This window comes from Malassezia pachydermatis (assembly GCF_001278385.1).
Source record: "Malassezia pachydermatis strain CBS 1879 chromosome Unknown scaffold1, whole genome shotgun sequence".
Classification (NCBI taxonomy): domain Eukaryota; kingdom Fungi; phylum Basidiomycota; class Malasseziomycetes; order Malasseziales; family Malasseziaceae; genus Malassezia; species Malassezia pachydermatis.
The window spans coordinates 981,369-1,003,594 of NW_017253138.1; the positions used below are offsets into that span (position 1 = coordinate 981,369).

General features: G+C 55.4%; 10 protein-coding genes across 10 annotated transcripts; 4 read left to right on the forward strand and 6 right to left on the reverse strand.

The window, feature by feature from the left end:
* Positions 1-30: 30 nt before the first annotated feature.
* On the reverse strand, positions 31-2,082 carry Malapachy_3394 (peptide transporter ptr2a; the record flags this gene model as incomplete). The annotated part of the gene is made up of 1 exon (XM_018137865.1): positions 31-2,082. The coding sequence occupies one exon, from the start codon at positions 2,080-2,082 to the stop codon at positions 31-33; it is 2,052 nt and encodes a 683-aa protein (XP_017993906.1).
* A 1,266-nt stretch (positions 2,083-3,348) lies between these two features.
* Positions 3,349-4,993, reverse strand: Malapachy_3396 (heterogeneous nuclear ribonucleoprotein hrp1; the record flags this gene model as incomplete). Its single annotated transcript, XM_018137867.1, has 2 exons — positions 3,349-4,312; positions 4,659-4,993. The coding sequence occupies 2 exons, from the start codon at positions 4,991-4,993 to the stop codon at positions 3,349-3,351; spliced, it is 1,299 nt and encodes a 432-aa protein (XP_017993908.1).
* Positions 4,994-5,366: 373 nt separating this feature from the next.
* Positions 5,367-9,023, forward strand: Malapachy_3401 (cytoplasm protein; the record flags this gene model as incomplete). Its single annotated transcript, XM_018137871.1, has 1 exon — positions 5,367-9,023. One exon carries the CDS (start codon positions 5,367-5,369, stop codon positions 9,021-9,023), a length of 3,657 nt encoding a protein of 1,218 aa, XP_017993799.1.
* Positions 9,024-9,040: 17 nt separating this feature from the next.
* On the reverse strand, positions 9,041-11,765 carry Malapachy_3418 (rft-1-domain-containing protein; the record flags this gene model as incomplete). Its single annotated transcript, XM_018137888.1, has 3 exons — positions 9,041-9,092; positions 9,130-10,739; positions 10,800-11,765. 3 exons carry the CDS (start codon positions 11,763-11,765, stop codon positions 9,041-9,043), a joined length of 2,628 nt encoding a protein of 875 aa, XP_017993857.1.
* A 648-nt stretch (positions 11,766-12,413) lies between these two features.
* Malapachy_3410 (hypothetical protein) lies at positions 12,414-13,256 on the forward strand (the record flags this gene model as incomplete). The annotated part of the gene is made up of 3 exons (XM_018137880.1): positions 12,414-12,511; positions 12,544-12,774; positions 12,803-13,256. The coding sequence occupies 3 exons, from the start codon at positions 12,414-12,416 to the stop codon at positions 13,254-13,256; spliced, it is 783 nt and encodes a 260-aa protein (XP_017993861.1).
* Positions 13,257-13,275: 19 nt separating this feature from the next.
* Positions 13,276-15,369, reverse strand: Malapachy_3482 (calcium channel subunit mid1; the record flags this gene model as incomplete). Its single annotated transcript, XM_018137950.1, has 1 exon — positions 13,276-15,369. The coding sequence occupies one exon, from the start codon at positions 15,367-15,369 to the stop codon at positions 13,276-13,278; it is 2,094 nt and encodes a 697-aa protein (XP_017993471.1).
* Positions 15,370-15,591: 222 nt separating this feature from the next.
* Positions 15,592-16,757, reverse strand: Malapachy_3449 (mitogen-activated protein kinase; the record flags this gene model as incomplete). The annotated part of the gene is made up of 3 exons (XM_018137918.1): positions 15,592-15,680; positions 15,711-16,491; positions 16,524-16,757. 3 exons carry the CDS (start codon positions 16,755-16,757, stop codon positions 15,592-15,594), a joined length of 1,104 nt encoding a protein of 367 aa, XP_017993607.1.
* Positions 16,758-17,052: 295 nt separating this feature from the next.
* Positions 17,053-19,304, forward strand: Malapachy_3470 (hypothetical protein; the record flags this gene model as incomplete). Its single annotated transcript, XM_018137938.1, has 2 exons — positions 17,053-17,106; positions 17,133-19,304. The coding sequence occupies 2 exons, from the start codon at positions 17,053-17,055 to the stop codon at positions 19,302-19,304; spliced, it is 2,226 nt and encodes a 741-aa protein (XP_017993563.1).
* A 117-nt stretch (positions 19,305-19,421) lies between these two features.
* On the forward strand, positions 19,422-20,076 carry Malapachy_3477 (hig1 domain family member 2a-like protein; the record flags this gene model as incomplete). Its single annotated transcript, XM_018137945.1, has 2 exons — positions 19,422-19,533; positions 19,565-20,076. The coding sequence occupies 2 exons, from the start codon at positions 19,422-19,424 to the stop codon at positions 20,074-20,076; spliced, it is 624 nt and encodes a 207-aa protein (XP_017993560.1).
* Positions 20,077-20,106: 30 nt separating this feature from the next.
* Positions 20,107-21,840, reverse strand: Malapachy_3483 (hypothetical protein; the record flags this gene model as incomplete). The annotated part of the gene is made up of 1 exon (XM_018137951.1): positions 20,107-21,840. One exon carries the CDS (start codon positions 21,838-21,840, stop codon positions 20,107-20,109), a length of 1,734 nt encoding a protein of 577 aa, XP_017993472.1.
* Between the last annotated feature and the right edge of the window lie 386 nt (positions 21,841-22,226).

A 22,226-nucleotide genomic window follows, 5' to 3' on the forward strand; every position in this document is an offset into this window, starting at 1 on the left:
TCAACGACACCACGTCATGATCGCACAAGATCAAGCCTGCGTTGCGGTCTTCTCAGATGGGTAAGCGTTACCCGTGACAGGCTTCGGCTCGCCAGGGTGTCCTTCCGCGTACGCCACCTCATTCTCGAAGCCTTCTTGACCGATCAGGTTCAGCTCGTCTTGGTGACGGTCCACATTGCGGAAGCAAATGTAGAACAGGATACCACCCACAAAGGCGAGACCAGCGAACACACCGTAGTTCACGACCCAAAGCGGGTTCTCAGCCAAAGGTACAAACGCCTCACCAATAGCCGAGGCCACAGCACTTGTGAAGGAGCCAATCGCCATGACAATCGAACGCATGTTCTTTGGCGCCATAACCATAGCCACCTCCATCGACGTCACCGAGGCAAACAGCTCACTGAACGCAATCAGGACGAAAGCGCCGGCGGTAACCCACATGTTCAGCGGCGAACGGTTCTTGTCCAACTCCGAGCACTCCGAACCATCCGGCGCAAAGTAACCTTCATCACCGACGTGGTCATGGCAGGGACTCGTCTTGTAAATGTAGTGCTGCACGACGGCGGCCCAGATCATGGAGAAACTGGCGAGAATGAAACCAATAGTAATACGGCGAATCGGCGTGAACGGAATGCTGTACTTCTCCGCCATCGGGTACAGACCGAACTGGAAGAGGAGCACGAATACAATAATAAAGATCGGGTCAAGCTGCGCGACCAATTCGTTCGGCGAGCCACCCATATCCATCTGACCGGCCTGAACAATCAAAGGACTGTTGATCTGGTTGTAGCAGAGCCAGTACAACGGGAACAGTACAAAGATGTTGCAGGCCTTAATACCACGCGCCAGCTGGTCAATCCAGCGGTCCTCGTACGTCATCCACTTCGGCTTCGGGTCAGGGTAGTTCGACGGACGAGCGTAGTCCCAGAACTCCTTGGAGCCGTACGAACGAACCATCTTGATTGGGTTCCACGACGCAGTCTTCTTGATACCGATCCACAAAGCACCACATGCCTGTGTGAGCACCGAGCCATTCGGAGGCTCCGACTTGTAGTAGTTGCGACCAAACCAAAGCACAGGGAAGGGCAGGAAGAACACCAGTGTCGGGAGCAAAAAGGCAAGCCAGAAACCAACGTTGCGCTCAGCGTAAATCATACCAAGCTGACCTGCCAGGGAGCCCAGGTTAATCATCTCGTAGTACCACATGTACGTGCGTGCGGTCGTCAGGGCAGGGTCCACAATAACCTTCTCACCCGACTTGAGCGTCACGACTGTCTGCTCCTTGATCTTGATCTGCTCAGCGACTAGCACAGGGCAACTTGACTTGAATATACCCGTACCAGTGCCCATGATAATCAAAGCCAACACGAAGCATGCTTCCGCACCCGTTTGATTGTTCAATACACCAGGAATGGCCGAAATCACCAGAAGAATATGACCCACCTGCGCAATCACCACACCATAGCAAATAATCCTGAAGCGGCCCAAATAGGCATCAGCAATCCAGGCGGCAATAAGAGGCGTAACATAGCACCAGAAACTATTGAACAGGATCAGACCCTGCGCCGTCACCGAACCAAGACCCAGAGCGCCAGACTTGGCTTCACCCGAGCCATGGTTGGCACCAGTTTCCGAAAAGTTACCACCAATAGTGGGGCGAGGGTTGTTGATAAAGTTCGAGTACACCTGTGTCGCACCGTAATAACTGAATCGCTCAGCGAATTCACAAACGCAAATAGCAAACGCAGGCCAGTTCATCTTTTCCGGAACACGTCGCAGAGTCATACGCTCTTCCTCCGTAGGGAAGTGCCACTCATCAATAGTCTCGTCAAGCTTTTCAGCATCCGTGAGATGCGCAACACCAGCAGGGAAAATTTCAGGCTTATGGCCAGTCTGTTCCAGCTCCATATTGTAGTCTTCCTGGCCAACCATGCCTACAGCGGCCACCGCACCCTGATAGGGCGCTGGTTCCGCCGGCAGATCGTATTCATGAAGAGGGTGCGCACCATGATGATGTTCATGATGCTGCTGCTCATAATCGTTTCCATAGGTGGGCGGTGAAACCAAGTGGACGTTCGTCATGATGTCTAAACGACGATTGCCCCTTCTTGCGGGGAAAACGCTTAGAGAGGAAAGAAGTGCTTGGGGAAGGAGCAGCTTTACGCTCTGTTCTTTTTTCTTAATTTCCTGTCTATCTAGACCTATTTCCCTTTCTCGTCTCTACGCCCTAAGGGGGATAGCTGCGCTATCTGTATCGATTTTGGCTAATAAAATGCGTTCGGCGATAGCAAACTACGTAGCTTGAGATTGCAACCAATAACTAATTTTATTCCGTGGAAAATGACCCCAGATTGCCCAGATTGTATAATAATATGGCTTCTTATTGGCGCAGTGCATATCAAATCAAGCAATTTCTTAGAATTATCTGGCTGGAAACGCAGCAGCGACTGCGGTAAATTTGCAATGGCCCTTAGACCTCAGGACACAGGTACTGTTGCTGCGGTGCGCCAAAAACACATGACCCTTATCTTTAGGGTCTCCAGACTTCTTGGCCGTATTTTGTGGGGAGAATATTGCACAGATGATCCGTCAGCTGGCTCATCAATATGTGCCATGCGACCGGTGCAGACGGATCACTATCTTCCGTACTGTAGTTTACGTACGTTTCTGAACACATGATTATTATTCATAAGTTTCGTTGCTAGTTTCTTTCTTATTTTCCAATACAGAGGACCAGAGAAAGACGAAATCTAGACGTCAATAACCGATGCACGCTTCTATATAGACGCGCTTCTCAGAAAAGCCGACTATTGTGAGGGCGTGTGGTCTAGTGGTATGACGTCTGCTTCGCATAAAAATTGTGATTGAACGAGCTTCAACCCTCGATTCAGCAGAAGGTCCCGGGTTCAAATCCCGTCTCGTCCACTTTTTTGTTCGTTCTGCGTGTTGTAGCATCTCTTTTATTTAGCCTGACGTCAATCGTGTACGTAGTAGATGATGAGCTCAATGATGGTATGAGGTACCGACCCGTGGCTCTTTTTAACTTGTTGTTGGCGTCACAAATTTCACTTTGCAGTAGATTAACTGTCCAACTAGTCTTATATTCTTCTTTTTCCAAAAAGCCGTAAATCTAGGGCGTGTGGTCTAGTGGTATGACGTCTGCTTCGCATAAAAATTGTGACTGAACGAGCTTCAACCCTCGATTCAGCAGAAGGTCCCGGGTTCAAATCCCGTCTCGTCCACTTTTTATTCTCTCTTTTTTTTTTTTTTTTTGACTCTCAAGAGTAACAGTGAATAACATTTTTCTTGCATTATCTCAAGTTCATAGCAAGCTACGTCTACAAATAACTAAAAGCGGCTACCGCGCTCATCGTAGTTGCGTGAACCACGAGAGGGAGAACGCTCGCGCTGGTAAGAACCGCCGCCAGAGCGACCAGGGCGACTGTCATCAGAGCCTGACCCACCGCGACCATTCCAACCAGCATCGCCACCAGCACTCGGGCCAGAGCGACCATATCCATTACCATTTTGAGGGGATGCTTGGCCACCTGGAGCCCAGCCGCCTTTAGCGGCGGCACCACCCATGTAGGCAGCCATCATCTGCTGCCACATCATTTGTGGGTTCCACGCCGAGCTGCCCCAACCCATTTGCTGGTACATCTTAGCCATAGCTTGGGGATCAAAGCCACCAGGGGCGCCACCAGGAGCGCCACCCTTCCCGGCATCTGGCATGCTGCCCCACATACGCAGAGGAGCTTGAGCATTGCTACCATGCGCTGGATCTGATACAAATCGGTTGGGTGCCGCGTTGGGTTGCGGCTGACCGCGGGACTGGGCACGCTTTACTTCAATTTGCTTTCCATCAAGCATGAGTGGCTGATGCGCCAGCGTATTTTCTACACCTTCATCATTTTCAAACGTCACAAAACCGAAGCCACGCGGCCGGCCTGTATCCTTGTCCATCATGACTGTGCTATCAAGTACATGGCCAAATTGCTGGAAGAGCTGCTTGAATGAATCTTGCGTAACAGTTTGTGGAAGGCCACCCACAAAGCACTTTTGCGTCTTGGACTGTTCTGGGCGAGGAATCGCACGCTTGGGGTCGATAATCTTGCCGTCCAGGAAGTGTTCACGCACCATGACAGCATTGACAGACTTGGGGTCGGAGAATGTGACGAACGCAAAGCCACGCGAACGCCCGCTAGCACTATCACGCATAACTGTGCAAGCCGTCACAGGGCCGAATTGACCAAAGTAACGACGCAAACTCTCTTCGTCTGTGTCCCAGTTGAGGCCACCAACGAACATTTTTCTAACTGTTAGTATCCGTCCTCTCTCGTGAGAATGCTCATTCGAGACGTGGATGTACAACTAGATCGAACACAATCACTCCATGTATGCAGTGTAAACATTGAGTATATGCAGCACGACAATGATAGATCCATAACGAAATAGGTAGAGGGCATAAAAGACGATTACCGGTGCATATACAACATCATATCCTACCCGTTTGTTGACGCTAGTCACTAGATCACTCTCGTCTATTATGTTTCTTTCTTTCCTGTCCTTATGTACACACATGCACAAGAGGCACGTACGATCCATTATACAAACACATATCGGGTGTACATTCCCCAACTGGCTTATTAAATACATACCCTTCATCTGGCAAGTCCTGAGGGGCCACATGCTCACCACGAGCTGCCGCAGCTGTGCGTGCTTCAGCAGAGTCTACAGGCGGCGCAGCAAGCTGTCCTGGGATAAAGCTAGCACCCATTTCCGCTGGCTTTGGCGCTGTCGCCGATGCCAACGGCGCTGCAGGCGCAGCTGGCGTCGTCGTCATCGAAGCTGATGTGGACGTCGCAGGCACTGCTGCCACAGGCTCTGTCGTTGCACTCGCCTCTACCTTAGGTGCTGGAGCACTCACAGTGGGCTCTGGCTCCTCACCGTACAAATCAGCGTACAAATCATCGGCTTCGTCTGCCTTCGACATGGTTATGATAGCGCGATAGAAACCCACAGAGCGGCTCGCGCGTATTTTTTTCCCTTTTCGGCCCCGAGCTTGCCACGCAAGTCCCACGTGGCAATGTGGCGCACCGGCCTGGAGGAGGCGGTGAATTACATCCCCTCCACATCGTATACCGTGCACGTCCGCCAGGGCCTTGGCACGGCGTACGGACTTCGTGGCGATGGCGCGGAGTAGTGCTGCGTCGCTTCCGGCTCGACGTGGACTCACAGATGGAGACCTTTATGTATTTGCCTTACAAATTGCATACTTAGCCTATTTATGGCGGCCATCCTCACGGCCTCTACCCGCTCTCCCCCGAGCCAGTGACCCTGTGCGCCAGGAGCGCGGGGGGTTGAGGATGCGTATGCGTGAATGGCGCAACAAAGGAGAACGTGTACCTGAAAAGTTTTATCGCAAAATGGTAGAGCGCATGAAATTGGCGGCTATGGGACGCGATACAGACGTATTTCATACGCCGTTATTTCGACAAATTGTAGGCTCAATGTACGGCATGAGCCTGGAGGAGAGTACAGCCAAGCGTCTCAAAGAAACTAGGACGATTGACGAGTGGATTTGGCTGTACAATAATTCGGCCAAAGCGATCTTGGGTAAGCGATTATCGAGCGAAGCCGAGATTTCGCTAGCTCTTGACGAGCAAATGTCTCTTTTCGTGCGGTTCATGTATGATACTCTCCGCACGATGCCTACAGCATCAAGCAGTGTTTTGGATCAGTTGCAAGAGTACCAGTCGACATCTGCGCGTACGTCTATGGACGCAACCGAGACGACCCCTACCTCGGCCGCTACTTCATCGTACGTCCAAGCAGTAGCTGCCCTCTTTACTACGAGCATGGATCAAGTGGTACTGGATATCCAGTCGATCCAGTCTACATGTACCATTGAAGCGGCATGCCAAGATCTAAAACGGTGTGTGTACTATGTTCATACCCAACACCCTTGGCCTGGCTGTGCCGCCGACTTTCTCTCAGATGAAGCCTACCAAACATGGCGGAAAAGCACGCTGGCTTCATTGGCTCAGCAAATGTCTATGTTAGAGGCCACGCATGCATTGCCTCCACGACCAAGCGGCACCAACCCCTTTGCATCAAGTATTGACGTGCAAGACGTATCCAAAGACGCGACAGACGACGAGTTTACCTTTATACCTCCTGATCCCAATGCTGCCTACTTTCGTTTAGCGCAGCGGTGCCTTGACAAAGATCTAGAAACGATTCGACAGAAGTCAGCCGAAGAAGAAGTGCTCTTATCTATCTTCTCAGCTAAGCATGTTGAGCTCTTGCGTATTTGTTCCCAAATGTGGAACATTTCACCTGCGTTCTCAGCGCTGGCAACTATGCGATTGTTTAAGAGCAAGTTTGATGCTGGCGAAATCCCATTTGCATGCCTTCCTGAGGCATGGAATGACGTTGCCCAAGTTTTGCAGCTCTCATCCCCGACACAGTGGCGTACGCCTGAGCGAACTCTGCTCACCAAAGTCACCGACGGGTTAGCAGAAACGCTGCTTCGCCTCGTGTATTCTGTGTATTCGACTGATGAAGCTACCTCGGATGAAGCTCGGCCAGCCTTGTCCTTGCTTGCGAAGGTGGAAGCCGTGCCACTTCCTGAACGGCCAGATTGGGTAGTGACACGTTCCAAGTCCTGGCTGGAGGCTGTGCACACACTGGCTCACCAGCGGTATGCTACGCAAGTGCAAGCTCTTTGGGGCTCGAAACCTCTGGTCAATACCTTTTCCGCTCTCCTAACGTGGCTAGAGCACCAGCACCAGCACTGGTATATGTGCCTACCACTGCCTGTCCTTGGCGCGCCTGTGTGCGACCAAATTGATCAGCACCTTTTCCCGATGTATGTGGCCGATCTGGCTGCCGCACATAAAGTTATGTGGCGTCAAGTTCAAGCCCAGCAGGACGCGGACTCAATCAACGAAGCGTTGTCGTTGTGGAAGCGACTGCAGCCGTATATGTCACGCTACAACTTGGATGCGGCCTTCCTTCGCTCCTGCTTCCAGCCGTATGTCGAAGCATGGATGGCGTGGAGCGAACAGAAAACGAGTACATGGATTCATACCGCCTTGGAGAACGATACCTTCCAGCCGATGAGCCACGATGTGGCTCACAGTGCGTCGATCCATGATGTTGCGCAGGCATGGCAGCAATCTGTTTCCTGGCTGCAAGCCCTGGCTTGGCCTGATGCATACGAACAGGCCCTGTTTTATGCGGCCCTCACTCGATCTATTGGGCGCTTGCTAGAGCAGTATTGTCGTGAACTTGAAGCGATTTATATGAGTGACATGACACAATCGCCGCTTCCTACAGCCTCTTCCACGTCTTCTCAGACCTCCTCCAGCTTGGCAAGTGTCGCTCTCGCTTCGCTACCAGCGAAGCATGCTGCTTGGGTGGCGAAGGCGCAGCAAAGCTTGCAGGGTGAGAAGCCTGCGCCACCGTTTGTACTACAGCCGTACTCCTGCATCAAGCTGAACAATCTAGAGACAGCGCGTCATGCGTTGGATGCGTTGTACCAGGCTATGGATGCTGATCAGCAAGCGGCGATTGTACAGCAATTTCATGCCAAGCGTACCGCCAATTCGAGGGAAGCGGAAGTCGCTGCGTCTGCCGCCTCAGCACATGCAGTGGAAGCTGCATCGCCACGCAAGCCTACGTCGGCGCCTCGAGCTACGCCTACGTATTCGTTTGGCGTGAAAATTGTCCAAGCCGAATTGGCTGCCACACCAGAGGCCCTGCGCCTCGATACTTTTGTCACGATTAGCGATGAGCAAGGCCAGCGGTTGGCTAAAACACGTACCATCTTTGATACCCTCTCCCCCCGCTGGGACGAAGTCATTGATGTGGCGTGCTCCCATGCCCAGTGGATTTCGATTACGGTATGGCAACGTACATTTGAGCATGAGCCCATGCTGTATGGCCGTTCATCGCTGCATCTCAATCCACGTGCGTTCCAGGAGCACAAAACACGCGATGTATGGCTGGATTTAGACGGTCATCATGGCCAAGTGGCGCTTCGTGTGAGCCTCGAAGAATCACACGATGGAATTCTGTACTACTTTGGGCGTGCGTTCCGAGTGTTAAAGCGTACAGAAACGGACATGGTGCGTGTCTTGGTAGACCACATGTCGTTGGTCATGCGGCAGTACTTATCACGTTCCGTGCTCAAGTCGCTTGTGCGTGGTGGTCGTGTGGATCGTGTGGTAGGCAATATGCGTGCCTTGTATGCATCGGCGATGGCACAGGCACAAGCGCATGGCGCGATGCCCTCGATCCCGCCTGTGGATATGCCCAAGAAAGGCTCGTTGAGTGACCAGGAAATGGAAGCGGTCCTCAATCCTTTGCTGGATTACTTTGACGATACGCTCGGTACGCTCAAGAGCAGCTTGAGCGATACGCAGCTGCAGTTTGTGCTTACGCGCGTGTGGAAAGAGGTGCTACGTACGTTAGAAAGCTTACTGGTCCCTCCTCTCTCTGACGCACCCTGCGATATGCGGCAGCTCTTGGATAAGGAGGTCGACATTGTGTTCAAATGGCTCTCGTTCCTGCGCTCGTACTTCAATGCATACGATCCCGAGACGGGCATGGCCCATGGTATCCCTCTTGATATCCTGCAAGGCCCACAGTACCGTGAGCTCCTCTCCTATTTGCTATTGCATGATCAAAGTACCGATGCATTGATGGTCGAGTGTGTCCGCGGCTTTCAAGCGCGCCTGGCATCCAGCCAGCTTCCTCGCCGCGCTCGTGCCAAGTCGGTATTGACTCAGCGCTCCCTTGGCACCATCAAGCAGCATAAACGCGACAAGGTTACCGAGGATGACCAGTCGCTGATGACCGATATGGCCATGAAAATTCTGCGCATGCGCCCAGGCACCGGTGATTTTCTTGCACAGCAGCTCATCTCGCTTCATGCCCTTCAAGCGCCTGTACGACAGCGCACTTCGACGCCTTCGCGACGCGTCTCCATGCGTCTCGAAGCGCTTTTTCGTGGATGAATACCCATTCTGCATGCCTAGCGCAGCACCTGGAGTGCGGCGTAGATCGCTTGTCGTTCCCCATACCATCTGCATGTTAGTTAGTTTTCTTTTTCATCGTACATACAATGCCATCAACATACAGAGACCCATCCCAGCCATCGAGGCCAACATAGGGAGCAATGGCATCGCCGGCGCGAGCCATGCTCGGCCCACCATCGCACAGCCCACACACACACTGAGCACACTGGTATGCGGCAGCAACGAGCTGAGGGACATCTGTGCATGGAACGGTGTCGATGCCCAGTACTGCTGAATGTACCAAAACGACGCAGCAACTCGCACACTCAGCGCAAGAACGTTAGCCCATACCATCCGACTTGCGCCGAGCGAGGCAAGAAGAGGGACGTAGGACCCGCCTACCAAAGTCCCCCAGAACATCGCGCTAGAGCCAAGGAGGATACGGGAGTACCACGCAAGAACCTTAGGCGGCGCAACCGCCTGGACGAAGGCCTCGGCCATTCCATTGAGACCCATCACAGGGATGTACCAGCAGTAACTCGCTAAAATGGCGGCGGCGGAGGAATCAGCCCACTGAGGCCCTGCGAGCCATGCTAACAGGGACGGTGCCAAGGGCGGCGCTGCGGCAACAATACACGTCCCTAGCAACATATGCAGATGCAGCATCACACTGAGCAGCTGCGCTGCGGATGCCTGGTCAGCGTTCGAGCGACTCGATGCACATGGCGCAAAGTGCAAGCGCGAACTTTCTTCCATCGGCTGGAAAAACGTCCTAGCTATCAGCGAGCCATAGTTGCTCGCCAACGCATACCCGCCCTGTTCGTCGAGCGTCGTGAATCGCGTCATGGCCATTTTATCACCTTCTGTGAGCAGAAGTTTGAGGATGGATTGCCCCGTTGTGACGCGAATCAAGGACCACATAGCATGATCACGCATCGTACAGCCTTGCTGGGGGCACAGCGTATACCCAACAGTGCGCCAGGACCGAAGCGAGGCGATACTGATGCTTGCGACGAGCAGGACCATACCGCCATACGCGACGCGCGCACACCCAAAGGCCAGCAAGGCATAAGGAACAGTCGTCATAGATGGGACATGCCATACACTGCCAAGACTGCGTGCCATCCATGCGAGGCACACGGGCTGTAAAAGGACGACATTGACGATCGATTTCGCCAGGACACCACCTGCCTCCATCGCCATACGCACCATGACAAACTGCGGTAGACCCAATGCATACGTGTACAGAGGTTCCGCAAACAGTTCCAGGAGCGCGCCTATACAGTACAATGTGACAGACCAAGGCACAGCGTCGCCGCCTTGCTCCCATAGCGTCGTGGGTGCGAACCAATGGAGGTAGGCGTAGCCTACACTAACGGAAAGGAGACTGCCTGCCACGACAGGGACAAGCGCCACATTGTGCGTAGCAGGTGAAGCTCCCCGTCGCAATTCATCCTGCTGGCGCATCATTACAGCACGTACGCCTTCACGAGCGAGCGAGAGGACAATGCTCAGCACCAATTCCAACTGGACATTGGCCGCGCCAAAGACGGCGGGGGACGTCGTGCGTATGAGCACCTGATTTAACGCAAATGTGATGAGACGTAAGCTGATTTGGAGCAGCAGCAGCGCCTGCGCTGCGCTACCACGTTCGCTTCGTCCCATCGTCGGTAGGGTGAAGCGAGCGTCGCCATACGCGGTGTCGCCGTGCGCGCACTGACATCACGTGCATGAAGGATCGACGCACGGACCTTACGATGAGGAACGTCTACGTACCGTACATAACTCTTCATACAGTTGTGCGCCGTAAGCATGCTTAGACTGACTTAGGGCCAAGCTGCACAGCATACTGTAGAGAGATTCTTGGAGCTCTGTGATCTCCTTTTGGATGTGGTCCAGCGTACGTCGATGCCCCGACTTCAGATCCTCGGGCGAGAGTCGCTGCTGATCCTCGTCGTAAATCTGGATGGCATCCAGCAGGGCCAGGGGTCTCGAGGGACCTTCTTGAGCACAGATCAGTCCTTTTTGAAGGAGTTTGGTAGCATACATACACAGGGCTGGGACCTCCATGCTATTCAGCGGCTCCAACGCTGCGTCGATGCGCGACACACACTGTACCACAAAGTACGGCAGCGATAACGCCTGTACAAGCCATCGCATAGGAATGCATAAGCGTAGGATTGCAGGATCTTGTGTATAGCCAAAGACCCATACGTCATCGGGCACCGTCAATAGATGCGACCATAGATCCACGACTTGGGTCGGCCGCACAAGTTCACTCATACGTTGGGCGAGCCCCACAAAAAACGACCGTAGTTCCTCTTGACTAGGAATAAAAATGGGAGGCAGGGCGCATGTAAACCGAATCCACGCCAGCGCAATGTGCGGCGCCTTGATCGCCAGCTCGGCTACATTGCCGCCTGCCACATCCAAGTCGCCATGCATCCCAATTTGGATCGATGCAAACGCCCAGCCATGCACCGCCGAGCTATCCTTTGTCCATGGATCCGTTTGAGACAGGAGGATTTCTCGCACATAATGAAATCGATCGAGGAGCCATCGCTGTTGTGCCATGGAAATGGGCGCCAGATGGACTTGCGCAAGGAGGGATCTCGTGCGTGCAATCTCGTACTTTTCACGCTCCGACACACTCTGCGGCAAGGCTGTATGTGGATCCCATGCAAGATACCGCCACTCGAATGGTTTTTGTGTATCCACGAAATCTGCCTCGTCGTCCAACATTGCCCTTACAACATGTTGCATGGCATCCACTTCACATGGCGGGATATACTGCAGCCAGTGGAATAATGGGTATATAGGCTGGAGTGTGGAAGGATCACGGAGGAAGCTGTCGTAGGTCTCTAACAGCGTGCGAAAGGGCTGTTGTTCAGGTGGTGTCTTCATGTACGATCGGTGGCACAAGTATAGAAGAAGAATGAGTTGGGGGAGGCCATCCTCTGCGCCGAGAGACCCCCATGACTCAAGGCCTACTCTGGCCGCTTCTCGGGCCGGCCGGATTCCACATGTGAGATGGGGCCACCATGCCTGCACCATATGCACGAACCGCTGAGAGGGGAGATGCATGGCCTTCCATTGCGCGAGTGTCTGTTGCAAAGGTCTATAATGCGACGCGAGCCAGAAATCATCCGACTCGAGCGCCGCATAGGTCTCCGACCATGTACCTGGACGGCGCATGAGACTCATGTCTGTCGTCACAACATGCGCCGCGCGTACGTTCAAGTCCAATGCGTAGGGGCGAAGGTGCCAGGGCCTGGCGACGGACGGACCTCCACATTCACGTGCGATGGACAAGGGCTCCCAAGCGCCTTGGTGCAGGCGGCGTCTTGGACTATAGCGTTTCAGAGCCACGGACTTTTTCTTGGACCCACCATGGCGAGTTCCAAACCGCCATCGCTGTCGATGCGTAGGAACGCGGGGCTATCGCTCTCGTCGCTCGGTGCACCCACCTCGTTTCGGATGCAGCCCGGGTATGTCTATGCGCTTATCTACTAACAGCTAGCGAGGGAGATACGCGCCCGATATCGACCAATATGTCCTTGGCCCAGGCCGCGTTGCCGGCGGGCGTCACGGCATCGACAGACCCACAAAGCAGCGCAAGCTCTGTGGCACCTGCAATGCCAGCGCATGCGTGGGACTCGGATACAGATACGGACGTTGATCGGCCTCCGCCTGTTCAGCGGCGCCCTGTGGCTACCATGCTTCTCTCGATTCCATGCTTGCGTGTGAGCTCGTACGTATACTTTTCGACTTACCCGCAGCATGAAAGACGCCGTGTCGTTTTATACAGACGTGCTAGGGTTTGTTCGATACGGCCCGAAAGACAAGACGCAAATGCGCCTGTTCCGTGGTGCACCTGGTGCGACGCCCAGCGCGTCCGGCCTGCCACAGCAGGGCTCCAAGGCGCCGTTGCCGGGCGTACACTTGCTTCTCCGCCTTCCAGCCTCGTGTACGCCTGCTATGCGGGCTGATGTGGTGCGCCACAGCGTGCAGCCGCAGTCGCTGTGGCTCATGGTCAGCGATGTCGATGCCTTCTTTACGGAGGCGGCGCTCAAGCTGCAAAAGGCCATGGCCGCGCAGCAAGGCTACTTCCCCGAGCATAATTACCACGAGGCGCGTATTCTTGATCGGCCACAGAACACGCCTTGGGGTACGCGAGAATTCCGGCTGGTGGATCCTGACGGGAATACGTTGATCATTAGCGCTGATCGTTGATTATGCCCCTCTCTCTATGTTATATTGTATACATACCACTCAGGCATAGGGCCACAGCAGACGCGATGCCTGTCCAGCCCACGAGGGCTATCCATGCCAGCGGCTGCGCCTGGCGCCGCGCTGCACTGGCCTGACGTAGCAATCGATCCACATTCATGGCATTACAATAGACATGGCCAAACGCGTCCTGAGCGACGTAGCGGGATGGAGCACCGCCGTATCGCAGCCCACCTGGGCCAGCCCCGCCATTCTCACCGACGCCCATGCCTTCTGCATCCGCATCCGCAAACGTGCCATAATCACGCTGTGCCGTGACTGTCCATCGCGGACACGACCACTGGATCACCGGCGGGCACGATCTCGTAACCATTTCGCACGTATGAATACATGGTAGAAGTTCGCCGTAGTTTCCAGGGTTGAAGAGCTTGTCAATGTACGGCTGCCGACTTGAGCCTGGGCCGATCCGATTCACGACGTAGGGGTATAGTTTGGTATTGGCCGGCATCGGCAACCCCTCAAGCTCTGTGCCGTTCTGACTTGCTGCACTCTTGCTGGGATCCATCAGATCTGTGCATCGTGGAATGGCTACGGCACATAGCCAGGTCTGGTATGCTTGGCGGCAGGCATCACAGGTGGCCACCGTTGAGTAGAGCCCAAACTCATCGGAGCCACAGGGGAATGTATTGAGCGTTGCAGAAAAGTTGCCGTAGTTCGATGAGACGATGTTTTCCAAGACACTAAGCGTATCGGACATCGACATCGAAGGATTGTATGGCACTGCGTACGCCAGTTCCGGGCAGAAATTCAAGTTGTACATCAGCTTGCAGTTGCGAGTCGACTTGGTCACAAACTTCACGGCAGGGTATAGGGTTCGGTGGATGAGGCCGGAAACGTTTTGTGACGACACAAGGTATGCCGTATAGTTTGTCCCTGGCGAGAGTCCATCCACATAAAACTGTTTGCGGACTTGCGCAGTGTTGGTGGCATTGGTCACGGCGTGCGACTGCCTCTTTGCGAGTTCGAAAAGTGGGCCGACACTGCGCTTTTCATCCCCATCGTCGTCGTCGTCGTCGTCGTTGTCCTGTGGAACGAGAGGCTGAATACCGGCCGTGTCGTTGATGTTGGATGTCGGCAAGTTCGACGACGGTTTCGAGCCACCACGTGTAATCACATTCACGGTCCCCCGGCTCGTCTCGCTACTGTTGACCATCGGCTGAAGGTCGCGCCAGGCCATGTCCTGCCACAAATCAAAGATACGGCAGAAGGAGGAGTTGAAGTACGTGATGGACGTTAAAGAAAACGCTCCTTCTGTCGGCAACACAATCAGGCTGATGTTGGGCGCAGGACTTGTGAAGTTGAACGAGGTAAGGAGCGCACTCTCCGCATCTGTATCATCGAAAAACAGCCCAGACTGCGTCGCGACACTCTCCAATGAGCCACGCGTAGAGGCCGAGATTTGGACTTGGTACGATCCCGTCATGCCTCGCGCATCGGCCGGGGGCCATACACCGATCCATGCGCCATTATCGCTGCCATCTTCCAACACAATCTGCGTCCACCCACCCTGAGCATACCCAATCTGGCCATCTAGCACACTGTGATTCGGGCCTGGGCGTTGTGTGCCTGCGTCCGTGGAAACGTACACCGAGACTAGCGTGGAGACACGCGCTTGAAACGGTGTGAGGCCCAGCTCATTGAGCAGCGTCTTGTTACTGGTATTGTAGGCGGGAATCCCAGGTCCGTTACAGAGGGACAGAGATACCCAAATCGGTACGTCCCGCGTCGCATTGAACGAGAAAAACAGTCCATCGGTGGCGTTGATGTTCAGCTCACTTCGTGCAGTCACACCATCTTGCAGCACATACGGCGCCGAATCAGACGCGACGACAGGCACAATACTCGACTGTGGCCCAATGCCGGTGCTAGCACGCACAAACGACGCGGTACTTTGCGTAGGTAGTTGAAAGGGATTGCTCGACGATACTAGTCCACTGCTCGACGACACGGTCTGCGAGGAACTCGACGTCGTGGACGAGGGCTTGGCGCTGTACACGACCTGGCTCATGCATGCAAGCAGCATGGCCATGAGCCCCACAAGTGCCCACCGTTGCATGCCGTAGCGTCGAATCACGTAGGCACAACGTGGCGGTGGCGGTCAGCGTGTCGTCGCCTCGTAGTTCGCGTCGACGAGGCCGCCACTCCACACATTGCGTGTGGGCTATGCCCACCACGCTGACAGATGTGGAGTCCCTCCGAACGCCGCAGCATACGTACACAAAAGAGGTGACGATATCGTCTGGCTATGTACTAGCGACTCTAGAAACACTCATGCCCGTTAGGCCATCGTGTACTCGGCCACGGGCGGCACAGCGTCGCCGGCTGCAGCCTGGTCCTCGGGGTTCGCGCCGTCGATGTTGTGGAAGTCTGGGTTAGTTAGTGTGTCAAAGTACGTACCAAGGATTTCCGAGTACATCATTACCTTCCACGTATCGATCGGGAGGTCCTGGTCGTTAAAGCTCCAGTCGAACGTCTCTTCCGCCACCGGCTCGTCGTCCGGGTTGTGGTATGGTGCAAGGTACGGGTGCGAAAGCGCATCGCCAGCCGTAATGCGCGTGTTGACATCAAAGACAAGCATTTTGTCAAGCAGATCCAAGGCTTCAGGATCAGTATTAGGGAATCGTTCACGGAAAGGAATGCGTTCACGTTTCGGCAGAGACTGCACGAACCGCAGGGTGTTTTCACTGCAGATAGTCTGAATCACTTCATCTGGCGGCGTGCCAAGCAGCTCCGTGATGATCGAGAACTGGTTGACATGGTCCTTGCCGGGGAACAACGGCTTGCCCTCGAGCATTTCTGAGAAGATGCAGCCGGCACTCCACACATCTACGGCCACATCGTATTTCTGCCATGTCAGCATGATCTCCGGCGCTCGGTAGTAGCGTGTCGAGACGTAGCCGGTCATTTGGGGGTCCTGTACACGCGCCAGACCAAAGTCACAAATCTTCAAGTCGCAGTTCTCGTTGATCAGAATGTTGCTGGGCTTCAAATCGCGATGCACGACGCCCGCCGAGTGGACGTACTTGAGACCACGCAGGATCTGGTACAGGAAGTACTGCACGAACTGCTTCTCCAGCGGACGACTCGTAAGTAAGCGGTGCAAGTCGGTACCGAGCAGCTCTGTGACAAAGTACAAGTCTTCCAGCGGCGAAATGAAAATGTCGCTCAGGCTGATAATCTAGGGGTAAGTCGTCATTCCAGCGAACATACGTTTTCGTGGCGAATATGCTTCAGCAGCTTCAATTCACGGTACGTGCGCTTGGCCAGGACAGGCGTACTGAAGGGCTTCATGACCTTCTTGATGGCTACCGACGTGTCCGTCAGCTTGTCATGCGCACTGCACACCAAGCCGAAAGCGCCCATACCTACAGGCTGCAAGTTTTCATAGCGTGTAGTGACTTCAAATACTGTGCCAAAAATGGACAGCTTCACAAAGTCGGCCATCGTGGGTGGATGTAGTCCAAGGCTCGCCGGCACGCAAACTACCACGAAGGCGAGACGACGACCCACCCTTGGGACGCATACAGTGCGCACAGCGGGCTTTTGCTGACCTAATTGCGTTCGTCCGTTTTTCTTTTCTTTTTACATCCCTAGGTCGTTTGTTGCTTCCCCTCCACACAGGTGGCGGGCCTGAGGGTGTTGGTGGCGCGCGCGCGGGGGAAGGACCGAGGCCGCGTGGAGGGACGCGAACCGCGGCCTCGGTTGTTTTGACCACCGACCCTCGTCTCTCTGTCACGCCATGACGGACCTTGTCGGTGAGGATGAGGCGGTTATGTACTCCACTGCCTTCCTTGTACGTGCCTATTGTCTCACACGCAGGATAAGGAGCCACGCACCACGCACCAAGCGCTGCAGACGCGCATGCGTCATGCCAAGATCTTCTATGACCAACTCGCGGATCTCATGGCAGCTCGTGCGCACGCCGAGGAGACGTACGTGAAGCACCTGCAAAAAGTAGCCAAGCGCGTTTCGGAGCCCAACTATATGCCTGTGGAGTTCCGACCTTTGTACCAACGCCTCCTCGCCGAAATGGAAGACGTCGCCCAACTGCATACCACGTTCCAGGGCCACTTGCAGCGCGCCAGTGATCAGCTCCGTCAAGCACATACCCAGGGCGAATGGGCCAAGCTCGCCCAGCAGGACGATGTGATCTCGCCGATCCTGAAAGAGATCAACTCATTAGAAGCGCAGCTCGGGAAAGGGCAGCGAAAGCTCGAGCAGAAACGCCAGAGCACAGCTGTCGTGAACAAGGTCTTGTCTACGCAGGAATCACTAACGCAGGCCCAGTCTGCATGGCGCGAGCGAGCCCTACGTGTCTTCCAGTCGTACGAACGTGCTGACTACCAACGCCTACATCTCTTACGCGATACTTGCAAACACGTCATTCGCGCCGAGTCGGAATTGGCCAAGGCGGTGTACGATACGGCGCGCTCGTCGGCAGAGGCAGCGCAGGCATTTCGGCCTGTGGTGGAGATGCAGCGATTCGCGGGTGTGTACCGTACGGAATCGACCTCCTCGCCCTCCGCAGTTACGATGGACCACAACGTGCCTTTGCCCTCGTATACCATCGCGCATGCGCGTGAATCGCCCGTGGTGCCATCGTCCCCTGAGGCGCCGCCCCGCCCCTCTACGTCTGCATCCACGCCGTCCTACCCTACCGCTGCATCGATTGCGTTGCCATCGTCTGCGACACGGCCGGCGTCGCGCCTTCCTCCGCCCGCGCCCACTCGCAGCGTACACAAGACCGCGTCGCCCCCCACCTCACCACCTGTGCCGACCAATGCGATGACGAACTCGCCACCCGTCGCGTCCTCCTCCTCGGTGGGCCATTCGACTGTGATGCACAGTGCACATACGCATCTCTCGAATCACACTACAGCCCCAAGCAGTCACGAGAGTCGGGCCGGGCCTAGCACAGCATCCACACACTGGCACGATGCGATGCCATCGCCGCCTCTCGCGTCCGTCGCGCCGGCCTCCACAGTGACACCAGCGCCGCCGCTGCCGATGTCAATGTCGACGATCCCTGTGCCGCTGCGTCCCTCCACGCAGCTTAGGCAGCCTATGCAGCCACGCACCGCGAGTTTGGCCCTGGGCCCTCCGGCTACACGACGTGCTCCCCTGCAGCGTACAGGCACCAAGCTGGAGCAGGGCCATGCGGCCGCGCTTGTGTCACCGCTGGTCGATACATCGATCACCTCGCCGTCCATGTCGGAGGCTCAGTTTGAGACGATGGTCCCTACGTCGAACCCTATGCCTGTACATGCGCATATCGAAGAGCGCGTAAGTGCGCATTGGAAGCAAGGCACGATGACGCATCTTGTGATTGAAGGGCAAGTGAATTTGCGGGCTACGCCTGCGCTGGGCTCGACGTCGATGCAAGCGCATGCACGCATCCAGGTGGACGGGATGGACTACCTCTCCAAAACACGGACTCATCCCTGCTTTACGCCGACGTCGGTGCCAGGCGTATACGACTTGGACTTGCAAGCGCTCTTGCAACATGCGCCTGGCGACGGCGTATCGGTGTTTGAGTACGAGGTGCTGGTCGATGATGCGTACCGTATGCAGTTTGTCCCACTGCTGCTGGATGTCCAGTGGCGATGCGAGTCGACACAGAGCTCCGTGCTAGTGCACCACCGCGAAAACCCCGAGTTTGCGTACCGCGACACGGTATCCCTCCCAGCGCCGAGCTTCTCCTTGCAAGTGCCCCAGGACGCGTACGTCACTGGCGACGTGCTAAGCGAGCCCATCGGTACTTGGGACCCGGACGCCCGTGAATTTGCATGGCAGGCCAATCATGTCGACGGACGTGGCGCCGTGCGATTCCCCCTGGCATCGCAAGCGACGCCATGGCCCATCGCCGCGGCATGGTCGTTGCCTTCGTACTCGCTCAGTCCAATGGATGTGCATGTTGACGATCATGCGCCCCTGACACTCACGTCCACGACTCGTGCGATCGTCGCTGGGTCGTACGTGGTGGAGCCGTAGTTCTTTCTTTCGTAGACTTCTCCCCCACTTCACGTGGCCGTCTTGGCGCAAGTGGAGGCAGACGCCACCGTCCTGCCGAGTGCGTGTCTCGGCGCGTTGTCTTGGGCCCCCCACACCATGAGCGACGCTCCTCCTGCCATTGATGGATTCGAGCCGACCGTGATCGTTGAAGAGACGGGCACGGAGCGGCTTTGGCGTCGTATGCGTGAGGATCCTCTCACGCCCATCGGTACGTACACGCTTTTCTTCTAACAGGCCAGGCTCCGTTCTCACTACTATTGCTTTGACGTACGCCAGTATCCAGCTGCGCAAAGGCAACCGTGACAAGTTCCAAAGTGCACTTCGCTGGCGTGTAGGTTTCCAAGCGATCACTGTCGCTGCGGCTGCTGCGAGTCTGTTCTATCTCAAGCGGCCCAAGTCTCGCGTACCGCCGCCGGGGCCGGACGGCAAGCCACAGAAACTCGAGCCATGGAACCCAGAAAAAGCGGAGGCGCGTGAGCGTGCGAGCGACGATGAGCATCGTGCACGGATTTCTCATGCGCAATCACGCGATGCGCGTGAAGATAGTGCTGTGCGTCGTATGATTGAAGAAGCGATCAAGAAACGCGAGGCTGAAGAAGCGGCGGCTGCGGAAGCCAAGAAGAAGGAGGCGGCGGCTGCGACACCTTCGCCTGATGCGCAGCCTGTAGACGAAACGGTGCGAGAGCGCGTGCATCGTCTTATTCCTCGTCTCGGTCAGGAGAAGCGGTCTTGGACTTTCACGCAGTCGTAATCGTATCACTTGGTATAGAACGTAATGTATCTACAAATCATGGTTATAGGGCACAGCTGGCAAAGGCGGCTTGATCTCGCCCTGTGCATGGCCTTCTTCGACCGCGCGCCGCTTGCCGAGGGCCTTGGCGCTGGGTTGTGTCGGCTCGGTGAACGGGTTCTCCGGCGAGGCACATTGAGCCGCTTGGGTATCTGTCGGGAGCGTAGGCGACGTCGTACTGCCGGCTTGCAGGGCGTCCGCTTCCATACGCGCCTCGTCACACAGTGTCAAGGCCTCCCCGAGATGCGCGAGGGATGTGACGAGATCGTTGACCAATCGCTCTGCTTCGTCACGTATGTCGTCGTCAGGTCGATCGGCCCAGACGGTGGCCCAAGCCAGGTGCGATTCCAGACGCATATGCGACTCCGACGCTTTGCTGCGGCACAATGTAACGCGCTCACTATGCAAATCATCCACTGTCAACGCTTGAATGAGCATAGTGGCATTGGTATGCGCCACATCGCAGTCACGTCGAACCTCACGTACATGCTTTTCATCGTCTGCATCCAGCGACGACACACTCGTGTGCGACGATAAGTTCGTAAGTCGTGATGTGCTTTTGGACAATGTGCTTGTGGACGACGGCGGCGACGATGGGACCGCCAAAAGCCCACCTGTAGGCCCTGGTGGTAGAGGCAGGGGAGACCGTCGATGTACCCCATCTGGCCGACTACGCGGTGGCGTCTGCCGGGCTTGCAGAACCGACGGCAGTGCATGTCGCGCTACAGGCGCCTGTGGTCGGTCCCCTGCCGTCACACAGTTTTCCATCGTGTCGTCCGTAAGGGCCGTAGGCTGATCACAAAACAAGGGGCCAGCTAGAGGGATGCCAGTTTCGGGCAAATCGTTAGGATGCACACGTACCCAAAGCCGCCCAATCTTGTACAAACGGTCCATATGCTGTGCTCGATGGGCGAGGGCCGCGACGACCATCAGAATATCTTTCCGCAGCTGCGGATGCGTGAGCGAATTGTTCAGCAAGTCTTCCAGGGTGGCTAGAAGGGTAGGCGACACGGCATAGGTACTGAAGTTACCACCGCCTAACATCGTCCATACCCCCCAAGCACGCACAGCGCGGGACTGGACCGGCACACTAGGCACTTTAAGCAGGTGTCGTAATACTCGCACGGCCGCCTTGCTGCGCGTTTCCGACGCCATTATCCAGTCGCCTAGCTCGTGGACAATGTCACCATCGTCAGCACTGGGATCATTGTAGCAAAACTCAGTAATCTGCTCCGCCACACCATCGGCTTCATTTTCACTAGAAGGGATTTGCAACAACGGTCCGCTGAGGATCACTGCCATGCCTTGCCGAGAACGCCGTATGCCTGCCTCCACAGTAGGATCATGTTGGTCGGCCATAGGATCCGATGGCGTGGGCATGTATGTCTCTGTCGGTGACTCCTTCTCGTCCCTGGAATCTGTCGCAGGCTGTGCACGCGCATCGCCATGCCGACGACGAAATGGAAAGCTCATTTTGTGTTTTCGCTTTTCTACGCCATTCATCTCGCTCTGTTCTTCCACTGCATGCATGCGCCGTGTCCGCGAGAGCAGCTGGGGCAGTCGATCCGTCCGCACCTCCCGACGTGAACCACGACGTTGTGGCAAAGCACGGACTTCGCCGTACGATGGATAGGACGTGTCATCCAGCGGTTCGGGTATGTGCTGTGGTACAGGTAAATCAGATGATGGTATCCCTTCCGGCACTGCTTCTTGATCCATGGCCATTGGGCCCCGCGATGACACGGTCGTGCGGGGCCCCTTGGACCTGTGAAGCAGTCTGTGCATAATGCCAAGCGAGCCATCCCCCAGGCGCACTGGCATGGGTCGTAGGCAGCGCCTGATTAGTCATACTCATCTAAACCCATTTCACGCGGGCCCTTCCAGTGCGTCCATGCATGCCACAATCCTGGCGTTTCCGAATTCGGTGTAATTTCAATTTTCTCGGCCGGTGCAAAATACCGAGCCATGGGACGCGCACCTGTCTTTTTTTTCATTGTGATGTTCCTGCAGAGTCTATCGGCCCCTTGGCTAGGTCGCTAAGGCTATTTTCCTAATTTTATCGGACCAGTTCGTCATTTTGCCCGATGAGCCTATGCACATGTTTTGGGTAT